Source organism: Somniosus microcephalus, chromosome 3 (assembly GCF_052327205.1).
Source record: "Somniosus microcephalus isolate GS21.2 chromosome 3, FLI_Smic_1.0, whole genome shotgun sequence".
Taxonomy (NCBI): domain Eukaryota; kingdom Metazoa; phylum Chordata; class Chondrichthyes; order Squaliformes; family Somniosidae; genus Somniosus; species Somniosus microcephalus.
Window position 1 is genome coordinate 345,015,980 of NC_140989.1, and position 12,190 is coordinate 345,028,169.

General features: G+C 41.6%; 1 protein-coding gene across 4 annotated transcripts in view; it reads right to left on the reverse strand.

The window, feature by feature from the left end:
- tlcd4a (TLC domain containing 4a) overlaps positions 1-11,281 on the reverse strand; it is a 70,188-nt gene extending 58,907 nt beyond the window's left edge. The window contains exons 1-3 of one of the 4 annotated variants that reach the window (XM_085983276.1): positions 11,099-11,281; positions 8,025-8,171; positions 2,182-2,343 (exon numbers count right to left, since the gene is read on the reverse strand). In XM_085983276.1, the coding sequence (XP_085839402.1) occupies positions 2,182-2,330 (149 nt within the window). In that variant the 5' untranslated portion in view covers positions 2,331-2,343; positions 8,025-8,171; positions 11,099-11,281. The other 3 variants (XM_085983274.1, XM_085983275.1, XM_085983277.1) reach the window with 3 other exon arrangements.
- Positions 11,282-12,190: the final 909 nt, after the last annotated feature.

A 12,190-nucleotide genomic window follows, 5' to 3' on the forward strand; every position in this document is an offset into this window, starting at 1 on the left:
ACATAATAATGAATAGTCAGCATGGATTTCAAAAGGGGAAATCTTGCTTGACCAAACTCATTGAATTTTTTGAAGAGGTAACAGACAGAGTAGACAATGGTAATGCAGTAGATGTAATTTATCTAGATTGTCAAAAGGCCTTCGATAAGGTACCCCATAATAGACTGATGAACAAGGTCAGAGAATGCAGAGTCAGGGGACAAGTAACAGAATGGATAGCTAGCTGGTTTCAAGACAGAAAGCAGAGAGTAGGGGTAAACGGTAGCTATTCAGAGTGGCAGAAGGTGGGTAGTGGTGTTCCACAAGGATCAGTGCTGGGACCACTGTTGTTCACAATTTATATACAGGAAACTTTGAGCTATCCGGAAGTTGAATGTCCGGCAACTTTGATCCAACGGCAGAAATCAGCCGCCGTTTTGGTTAGGTGTTTTTTTTCTCCTAGCATTCTTTTCACAGGCAGGCTCTGGAAAGCGTCTTTGTCGCTTAGCAACAGCTTCAGAGACGCTTCCAAGCTACTGGGCCGAGTGTTTACAAGCTGTTGCTGAGCAACAGTGTTTGTGGTCAGACACGGCAGGCTCTAGAAAGCGTCTCTGTATCTTAGCAACAGCTTCAGAGACGCTTCCAAGCCACGGGCCGAGTGTTTACAAGCTGTTGCTGAGCAACAGTGTTTGTGGTCAGATACTGCGATGAAAAGCTCCTATCTGATAACACTGACGCTGGTCTATCCGGAGCTTTTAAAAAAACCGCAGTAGCTCGGTCCCATGGGTGCCGGATAGCACAAAGTTTCCTGTATTAACAAATTAGACTTTGGAATCAAAAACACAATTTCTAAATTTGCGGATGACACCAAAAAAATTTTTGGGGGGGGGCGGGGAAGAAGATAGTCAATATTGAGGAGGACTGCAACAAATTACAGGAGGACATTAATAAACTTACAGAATGGGCATATAATTGGCAAATGAAGTTCAACACAGATAAATGTGAGGTATTACATTTTGGTAGGAAGAATAGGGAGGTCACTTATTACTTGGAGGGTGCGAGTCTAGGTGGGGTAGAGGAACAAAGGGATCGCAGAGAAAAATTACACAAATCACTAAAAGTTGCGACACAGGTTAGCAAGGCCATAAAAAAAAAGCAAACCAAGGTCGTGAACGGAAACCCCACCATGGCAAGCTGTGAAACTGGATTCAATAAATCTGTGCATTAGCACCAGAGAAAAAAATAACTACGAAAACTGCCACATTGCTGTAAAAACCCAACTAGCTTTCGAGTCTCCTGCAGGGCTGGAAACCTATCACTCCCACCCAGTCTGGCCTACATGTGACTCCAATCCACAACACATGGTTGACTCTAAATGCCCTCTGAAGTAGACGAGGAAACCACTCAGTTTGTAAACAAAATCACCACATCTACGGACGGAGGATAAATGCAGCCTTGCCAGCATCGTGACATCACAAAAATAAAAATGTTCAAAGCAAAACAAGCAAGCTTCTATTTTTTTTAGCCATTCTGAACATTTTAGAGCATAAAGGTTTTATGAAAAATTATATAGTGCGGCCCTTAAATGAGGCTTGATTTTAAGAGTATGTCTGGTTGTACCATTACGCAACTCCACCTTGAAAATTGCAGTTTATTATTAGGTATTCTTTATTATACCTTTAAATCAAACTACTAAATAAAGTTGTCTGGGGAAACATTACACATCAGAAAAAACTGTCCCATCCCAATAGTTTTCCACTGTTAAAGATCATTTAAATTAGGCAACACAATGAGTGACAGAAAATAAATTTTCATCTAGAAGTTCTGATGCCAGTCATAAGGTCATGAGCAGGGGAACAAATCAAATAGTCAGTCACCCCACGCCATACTCATGGACTTCAAGTGGTAGAAGCACTGGCAGAGGTAGGGCACGCAGAAGCACTGGCAGAGTCTGCAAGCAGGTTACCGTACCATCCCCTTGGATGCTTGGGGATGGTGTACCAAAGGGAGACTCTCAAGGAAGGCAGAAATTTTGTTTAAAACTTACTTTTAAGGTTTAACAAAAATAAAAATTGACTATTATAGTGTCTATATAAGAGAACGATTACCCTCAACTGCAGACAATATTGCAAACGTGTCTTCATTTGAATTTGTCTATTCACGTGCTGTATATTTCCTGCAAATAATCTCAAGAATGTATACCTGGAGTTCCATTCAGTCTTCTGAATGTCAGTCAGTGTTCGGTAACCCTTGCAGAAACACACAGATATCCTTGCACTTAAACAATGGAACATAATTTGAAATATAGTGAAACTAGCTACTGCGACAATCAGCCAATCAAGCGAAGCCATGACAACTGGACCTCTGTAAGAAAATAAACATTTGGTAAAATATTCCAAGTAAAATTAGGACAATTAATAAATCAATTCAATCACCCAACAGTACATTACTGTTTAAGTTCATATTTACTTTTACAGTTCCAAATGGAACAACCTAAATTAAACATTTCAAATCTCTCAGACCACCTTTTTTTTTAAAACAAAAAAACAAAAAAAAGGCTGCAAAAGAAATGAAATTAATTTTCTAAAAGTGTATTTGGAATCCAACAATGGTCAGCAGATCTAGTCAAGGTTCTTGTAAAACCACAATTCAGTTCACAACAGATCAAATGGCAACAGACACTAATGTGGTAAAATAAAAATGTAGGGAAATATTAAGGAGAAGCACACGGGCTTTTTAAAATACAAAGAACCACAAGGACAGGTGCAATCAGAAGCCTGTAAAATAATTTTGTGTTTCTGGAGATAATGTATTGGTTCACATAAAATGATAGTAGGAATCCAGAATTCAAGGACAACAATGGCAGGGTTATGCAATACGCACGCAGAGAACAAAACAAATTATGTTTTTAATATCTTGGCAAGTTCATTTAATTTGGAAGATACGCCGAAGGATTGGAAAGTGGCGTACATAACTCCATTTAACAAAAGGGTTACGAGACATGCCAGAAAACTACTGACCAGCAAATCTAAAAGGAGTTGTGGGAAAATGATTAAGCGAGCTCTAACATGAGGAAAAGCATTAGCTATCGAAAGGACAAAAATTAGCAAGGATTCAGGGAAACAAGGGCTGCGAATCACCTCAGCTGCTTGTGCTCGGCCGCCGTAACTGGAAACCTAGTTTATGTGCATAAGCCAGGGTTGCCAACCCTTCCGGATTGTCCAAGAATCTCCCAGAAATGAAGTTTGCTCTCCCGGACATTGCTACCAGCAACCTGGGAGAAAAGTATTTTGTTTCTCTGCTGGTGTTAAAAACAGTAATAGCACCTGCTACGTGAACATGTTTAACGACTTGGCTGCACTGAAAAGACAGGACATCTCCACCATCTCTCCGTTCCAGCTCTGTAATTCACTATAACTCCCAGAACACCTGTGGTCCCAATATTGGTGTATGGAACTGATTCTGCAGCCATAATTTCACTTGATTTAACAGATAGCTGTTAATAACAACTTGCATTTATATAGTGCCTTTAGCATCCTAAAGAAATATTCCAAGACCCTTCCCACCTAGGTATAAAGAAGACAGATTTGTGCGTGACCCCAAAAGCTTGGTTGAATAGATGGGCAGAGTACCTGCCTGCTTTCAATTCTGAAAATGTTAACTCTGTTCTTTGTCTACTAACCCACCTGCGAGATTCAGGATCAGGATCGACATTTGAATTGGCAAGAGCGGGGTGAGGGGAAGCGGACAATGTGTCCTTTAAATGTGACCCGGTCTCCAGTGACTGAAGGCGATGGGAGAAGGGCAGTTCATGTTAGCCAGTGCTGTACATTGTTGTATAATGGCCCGGATTTAGCGGTCAGTGGCCGAAGGAACAGAGCTCGCCGTTCTCTACGCTGACAGCTGCCCAGAGAGTTTTCGAAGGCTTTTGAGCAGCGACTTGCTGTCATCGGACGTCTGATCCAGCACGGTGCCCTCTACAGGGGGTCTGTGCCATGTGGGAGCAGGTCAAGCAACAGCGAGGCTCTTCAACCAATCAGATTGAAGAATCCTCACTGAGGCACACAGAGTCTAAACCAGGAAGTATAAATTATATTTAAATCATGTACAGAAAGTGAAATAAAGAAGGAAAGAAAAATGGGATTGAGAGAGAGAAAAGAAGAAAGATGGAATTGATCTTTTTTAAACTCTCCAACATTAATTACATTTGGAAGGAATAGGACTCCACACTTAAAAAATTAAATTCTCGGTGCCAGAGGTTGATTAGCAGCAATTATGACTCACCACGCCATTAAAAATTCATTTATAGTTGAATGCACCAGCCCTAACTTTTTCTGGCGTGTTTATCACAGAATCACAGAAACCCCACAGTGCAGATAGAGGCCATTTCGGCCCATCGAGCCTGCACGGACACATATCCCACCCTATCCCCGTAACCCCACGTATTTAATCCCCCTAACACTAAGGGTCAATTTATCATAGCCAATCAACCTAACCCGCACATCAATGCCATGTCTATAGCGCAGCTTGTGGAGAAGCAGGGCAACTCGGACCGCAACTTCCGGATTTCCGCATTTAATTGAACGTGGATGTACTCCGGAAGTTGCTGTCCGATTTATTCCATAATAATGGTGAGCGCCGTTAGCCTCACTGTTATTCTCAAGGCAAAATCCGGGCCCATGTGTGTTTTATTATGGGAGTTAGCTAGCTTTGGTGATTATCCCCGAGGACTGAGCCTCAGCTCCCTGGAGCTGGGATTCCGCGGTGGGTTGTGGCAGTCAGTGACTTGAATGTTTGTTCTTGGTTTTATTTATTATTTTTTTAGAACTTAGTGTATTGACAAAAAACAGTCATAAAATTGCATGAAAACTTTGGTAAGAATTTACTTATATCAATGATGTTTTGTAGAATCAGTGGAATTTACTTGGTGTTTTTCCACAGGAGTAGTTTTTATTTAAATATTTCTTCTCCTTACATCTTCCTATTCATTTGTATTCTTGCTTTGATTTGTAAATTGTTATAATTCATCTGTGAAATTTTTGTATTCTATAAAACAAAAAAATTGACATTTTATTTGGCCCTTGGCAACACTGAGGGCCAAATAAAATTAGGTAACTAAGGTAAATGCAGCAAAATTTTCAAACAGTGATTGAAAGTCGCCTGATCGATTCTCCAGGAATACATCCAACCAGAGTTGGCAAACTGAGTATAAACACAGTTTCCACCGCACTTAATGCGGCGGTATGGTAACGGAGCAAGAGCAGCTCCGAGGAAATTCCCAGCCAAAGTCACGCTTTACTGTCCTGCCACATCTGCCACAATGGAAATGCACTTATACATTTGGATTACAAACTCAAGAGGAGGAGAAAAATAAACTCACTTTCCTCCAAGTGGCATTTCCATTGTTACAATTCAAAGCCTCCCCCCAACTTTCGATAAAACAGTGACTACACATCAAAAGTACGTTATTGGCTGTAAAGCATTTTGGGACGTCCTGAGGTCGTGAAAGGTGCTATATGAATGCAAGCTCTTTCTTTCATTTGTGTTCAGAGCAGACTGAAGTTTCCAAAGGCAACCTTGCCTGCTCTCGAGCCACAATTTACAGCATTCAGTGAATGGGAGTAGCTTGCCTCAGCGTTTACAATATACACCGTAATACTGGGTTATGTATTGGAAGTCTTATGGGCTGCCTACTGTACATTTCTGATCTCTTCCATAGGAGGAAAGGCACCACGCTGTCACACCGTGTAGTTCCAGCTAAAACTACAAAGTCAGATTTATCAAAAGAAATAAGTTTACATCATGGGGCCGTGTTAGCTCCAAATGCTAACCTAAATGTGAATGGGGCACAGAATTAGTCAACGATTTTTCATATAGTTTGGTTAAAGTTGGGGCAATTAATTAATAGAAATAATTCAGACACTAATTATAACCAAATGCTGATCACAGACATTAATCTAACAAACCCGATCGTCTACGAGGACATTCACATCACAACATAAACACCCTCCAAATTGGATAGATATTTCTTTATTATGTGAAGTGATGGAGTACCACACTTGTTTTTCTAAGACAAACTATGATTGTTTTTTCAATTTCTATTTACTTTTAGCCCATTATCCAACAATTAAAATCACACTGACATGCTCCTCACTTTGACCCAGGGAACAGAGCTGGCTGGATCACTTCCCCACAACTGCTGTTGGCACTTATGTTAACTTGACAGTAAATGAACATTTCTGTTCACCCTGCCACTGTACATCGCTGCCTCCATCCTACCTTATAGACTGAAAAAAATTATGATGCAGTTGCATTTTTTTTTTTTTTTTTTTGCACACTGTAGTTTTTGCACCAACTGCAATTATTTATTTATTAACATCGGTATGATGCAAAAACCTAAGGAGGCTGAAGGGATATAACCTGTCACCCCTGATCCTCTCTAACTTTTACCGCTGCACAATAGAGAGCATCCTGACAAACTGTATCACAGTATGGTATGGCAGCTGCAGCTACTATGACCGGAAAGCCCTGCAGCGGGTAGTCAAAACTGCCCAACGCATTACCGGCACCCGGCTACCGACCATAGAGCACATATACCAGAAACGCTGTCTACGGAGGTCACGGTCCATCATCAAAGACCCTACCCACCCCAGCCACAGTCTGTTCGCCCTCCTGCCATCTGGGAGACGCTACAGATGCATTTGCACCCGTACGACCAGATTTAGGAACAGCTTCTTTCCCAGGGCTGTCATCCTACTGAACTCCACAAATAAACTCTAAAGCCTGCACATCTGCCAATGCACTTTATTATGGTTATGTTTATGTTAATGTATTACAAGCCAAATGTATGTTGAATGTTTAAATGTCTTAATCTAAATGTACACTCTCGGGAGCAGCAAGCCTACATTTCGTTGTACTGCACTTGTGCACGAACAATGACAATAAAAGTTGATTTGATTTGATTTATTTGAGGGTGTTATAAACCATCTGCCTTTCCACCAGCTGCAGTGTAACCACATCTGGTGTGAAGCAAACTTAAAATGCTCCCCGAACATTTTAAGAAGTTAATTTTTTAATTCCCTAGCATGAGCAAAAAATTTAACTGTCCTGTCAGCTCTGATCTAACACTAAAAATGTTTTACTGGCCATCGAACACTGGCAAGCAGACCACTGTGCACAAGTACATTTATGCACACAGAGCTCTACACATGCGTGCACCGAGCTCTGCTTGCTAATCAAGGAGGGACGTGCAGCCATTATAACTCAGCATTGCAAGCTCTTCATCATTCTAAGGAGCGACCAGGATAAGAGTCCTTTTTTTAAAAAAAAAGACACACTCGGGAAACTGCGGTGCAAGACACACCTTCTTACAATGTGTCTATTTCTTAAAATCTTTGATAGGCAAGCAACTCGCACACAAAATTTTACAGCAAGAGTTTAAATTACACAGCAAGATTCCATTTTGACTAAAAATGGGTTTCACGCATCACCTACATTTGACCCATCGTAACATACAAGTAATATTTATTAAAACTGCCAGTATTCCCTCCTACCACGGTAAATTTACTGGGTCAAAATCCTGGAACTCCCTCCCTAACAGCACTGCGGGAGTACCTTCACCACACGGACTGCAGCGGTTCAAGGCAGCTCACCGCCACCTTCTCGAGGGCAACTAGGGATGGGCAATAAATGCTGGCCTTGCCAGCGATGCCCACATCCCATGAACGAATAAAAAAAACTTTGCATTAAGCAAATATAGGAATCTTATTAGACTAAGTGGGCCACAAAAGTCCTAAGCATATCTCATGAAAGGCCCATCACTAGTGAAATCAACATTATTTGTGGAGATTGGTTTGAGCTGGACTACCCAACCAAGGGTGCACATGGCAATTTTTTTTTTGGCCGGGGGGGTTGGGGGGGAAGGGGGGAAAGAGAGGGGGGTTGCTTAGAAAGAACAGGGAACAAAGACATTTTAATACTTTGAATCTGTGCATCAGATTTGTCATGCTAAAAAGAAAAGTATTACATAATTGTAACTATATTACCTGAGTATTGATTAGTAGGAGTCAAACAGTTTCACTGTTGTCCTGGGGATTGAGCAAAATAAAATAACCGAAATTTTGAATGCCACCAGTATCTCAGCAGTTCTGGTTCCTGTATGTCTAACCAGCTTTGTGCGTGTGCAAGTCAGGCTAAATGAGACAAATAAGCAGAGTGGGGGGAAAAAAGACCGAGTAAGAAGAGACACATAAACAGGTACTATACTAATAGCTTACATACTACCACCTTCCCAATCCCCACTGACAAGGGATTAAAACATCAGATTATATTAAGGGGACCAATTTATAAATATCTAAAAATACAGCTAATGGTAATCTGATTGTTGAAAGTTAAAATTCTACAGATTTCTGCATGTTCGATAAGAAAATCCATTGTAGCTCAAGAAACATGCAGCTAAATTACTGTTACTGCTCAACGTCCTACCAGTTAAAGACACATCAACTACAGGTCACCTAGATTTCCAACCATTGAGATATCCCTCTTTAAATGAACGCAACAGTAATTCTCAGCCTACTTTGACACAGAATATATCAGAAACCTAGAATGTAACATGAAAAAACTTCTTTTTTTTTTTAAATCGATCAATTAGAATAAAACTTCCTATTACTCCATCCCAGCAATATGCTTCAACTCCAACCTCAGAAGCAGGATTTCCTACAATGCCATAGTGGCAACCCAATTAAAAAAAAAAAAGTTTTGTACATTGGATTCAAACCCACTTGAAATTGGGTTGAAACGTCTAAATTCAATTTACTTAGCTGAATGATTGAGTGAGAAGACTTTCATCCCATCCGTCTGGGTTGTGTTAGAATCCTGGTGTCAGAGCTCTAATACAGTAGTCCTACCCCACTGTTAGGTTACCAAGCAAACCAGCCAACTAATACAGTAACCTGATTACTGTACACGTGTCCTCGTCAAACAGACGTGAAAAGGCAGCAATCTGCAGCAGTGTAGACACAGCAGATCGCAGACTGATCCTGGGAGTAAACCTGCCATAATCACGCGGATGAAACACTAATATTCTAATGTCTGCATGATGATAACTATCATTAAAAAGAAAATGCAAAAAATGTTAAGGGGAACTGAAACTTTGTAACAGACCGCCTACAAGTTGCCACTCCCTTGTATTATTTTTTTTTCTTAGTCCCCAATAGATGTTGTACCATTAAGACACACAGCCTGCTCAACAGTTGCAGGGTAACCTCTGAATAGTACAACTGTGGAAATTATGCATTGCAACATACAGTATCTAAATCTGCAAGATACTTTTAACAACAGTTTCTTTTCTATCAGAGGGAGACAGGAAATCTGCTCGCAGACTGGAAAAGATGTGCCAACACAGCCCTGCATTTTGATCGGTGTGTCAATTTTGTTGGAGTTTCGTGTCTCCGGCGAACAAACGTGCTGAAATCAGGAACTTGCCACATAAGAAATCACAGGCACAAAGTTGTATTCTAACACTGTGTAGTCCACCATGCCAGCACTCAAAAGTGTTTAGCCTGCATGAGCTGTACTTAAAAATTACAGTATTCATTATGAATAACCTCATACATAGGCTGCTGCATCGCACACTAAACGGTTACACCACACATCAGCACAACCAAATTGGGTGGCCTTCTACACAAGATTTTCTCCACACTCCAAAGAAATAGAATTGTGCAGCAAAAATAACTGATGCTCATAAGATATAGGAATGATAGCAAAACAGGTTGTTGCCTCAACTGTTATCAGACCAGCAAGTACAGAGATCAATTAAAGGATTCAACCTATGCTAAATTCAACTCCCAAACTAAAAATATACCATCTTCCATATTCTGCATATGTATGAGGATATTCATAATGAACACCTGCATCCTCAGTGTGTTTAAGTCAACTCATTACAGTCTGCTACTTTCCCAGTGCCTACAAACAGTACAATTCCTGCCCTCCTTACTCTTTCCTTCCATCTACAATCGTCAGAAGGCTTTCTTTAAAAAAAAACTGGTTTTGCTTAAACAGGACTTCCTGATTCACCTGCTCCCTTTTCTTCAACATAGTATACCGCGGCTTTGGCCCGTCACCTTGGTTTCCCATTTAAAAACTTTATAAAATCATTGGAGAAGTCCTGTTCTCATCCTTCTCCCCACACCCCCTTAAAAAAAAAGCAACCCCAACACGTTGGGTTTTCTCTTCCCAGCGTGTTTCATCTCACCACCGACCTACAACATTGGAGGTTTAAAATCAGTTTGCCTCATCCAATTCACATTCTCTTTCAAAGAAGGAAAAAAGCCGTCTCACTCTCTCTCTCTCTCTCTCTCTCTCTCAAGGCTGGGCTTATTTGAAGGAGGAAAAGCTACAGTTTTTTCTCTATAAACACTGGGCTGAATCCATCCCTCCTCCAGTGCCTGAATGCTGGATATTGTGAGCTGGGAATTGCCCCATTGCCCCTCACAAGGCCCAGGTGTGACTTTACCTGGGGAGGGAGACAGGAGCTAAGCTGAGCCGCGGCGGGAGGAGGAGGAGATGCTCGGAGGCCTCGGCTCCTCCGCCGCCCGACTCCTCCGTCTTATAATAAATTTAGATAAAAAGGAAAACAAACAACAACAAAAAAAGCCGCCGGTTTGCTGGGTGGATGACAGACAAGGAAATGGCTTCTTCCCCCCCACACACACAGGCCGGGGGCCCGGCGAACCCTCAGGGCGCGGCCTCACCTCACCCCCCGGGAGCGGCCGCCGCCCCACACCACCCGGCAACGGCGACCATAGCCCGGGGCCGGTTATTTCACCCCCTCCCCTCTCTCCTCTTCCCGCGGCTCCATCTCCTCACCAACGCCGGGCAACCATCAGCTCCAAACATCAGCAGCCGTTACTCCTCTTAAAGCCACACTCCAAACCCCCTTGGGATCTCTTGTAACTTTTTTTTTTCTTCCTTCAATTATGCTTTTCTTGACCCTCGATGCATTTTTTTTTTAAGCTCGTTTTTTTTCTGTTGGGGTGGTGGTGGGGAGTCAACAGAGGTTAAGAGAACACATCAACCTTCCTTCTCTCTGGCAAGCTCCTGATGCACTCTCACTTCTTACCATGTGTTTTGCATGCTGAGTTCTCTCTCAATATAGCTTTTATTTCACCGCCAGGGTCAAATTCATTCCTTCCTTCAACTGGAAGTCGGACGTCACATTAAAAGAAAGCAAGCGCCTTTCATGACGTCTCAAAGCAAATTACAGCCCATTAAGGGGTACTTTTGAAGTAGAGTCACTGTTGTAATGTGGGAAACACAGCAGCCAATTTGTCCCACAAACAGCAATGTGCTAATGACCAGGTAATCTGTTTTTATTATGTTGGTCCAGGGATAATATTGGCCAGGACACCAGGGATAATTCCCCTGCTCTTCTTTGAAATAGTGCCATGGGATCTTTTACGTCCACCTGAGAGAGCAGACAGGGCCTCTCGGTTTAACGTCTCATCCGAAAGACGGCATCTCCAACAGTGCAGCACTCCCTCAGCGCTACACTGGAGTGTCAACCTAGCTTTATGTGTTCAAGTCCCTGGAATAGGACCATGAACCCACAACCTGTAACGTCCGTGTGTAATTGAGACACGGACTGCAGGAGTTGGTTATAACAGGTGTTTACTGAATGGAGACAAAACTGGAACTACTATACAAAGTTACTACACAGGCTTATATACAGGGGTGGCCACTACTGGTACTGCAGTATACAGGGGCTGCAGAATATAGTTCCTTCTTCAAAGTACATACACTACAATTCCTCCCCTTTTAGCTAAACAGTACATAACATTCGATTAATAATTAAATAACATATTTACAATTACAGTTGCTATATACATTAGCTGAAGTTAAGCAATTATAAATTCAGTCTTTGAGGAGGCTTCCTTGTTGTGTCGGTGTGAGAGACACTGAAGACAAGAGTTGGTTTCATAGGTGTTTACTGAACAAAGTCTGGAGGGGAACTAACGGATACAACACAATATACAGGCTTATATAGCCCGAGTGGCAATTACCGGCATTACAGTACACATGGGGCTCTTAAAGGCACATACACTAAAATTCCTCCCCTTTTAGCTAACCAGTACATAATATTTTAAGTAATTATTAATTACATGTTATAAAAAAAATAATATACACATTGCTGCAGTTAATTAATTATAAGTCA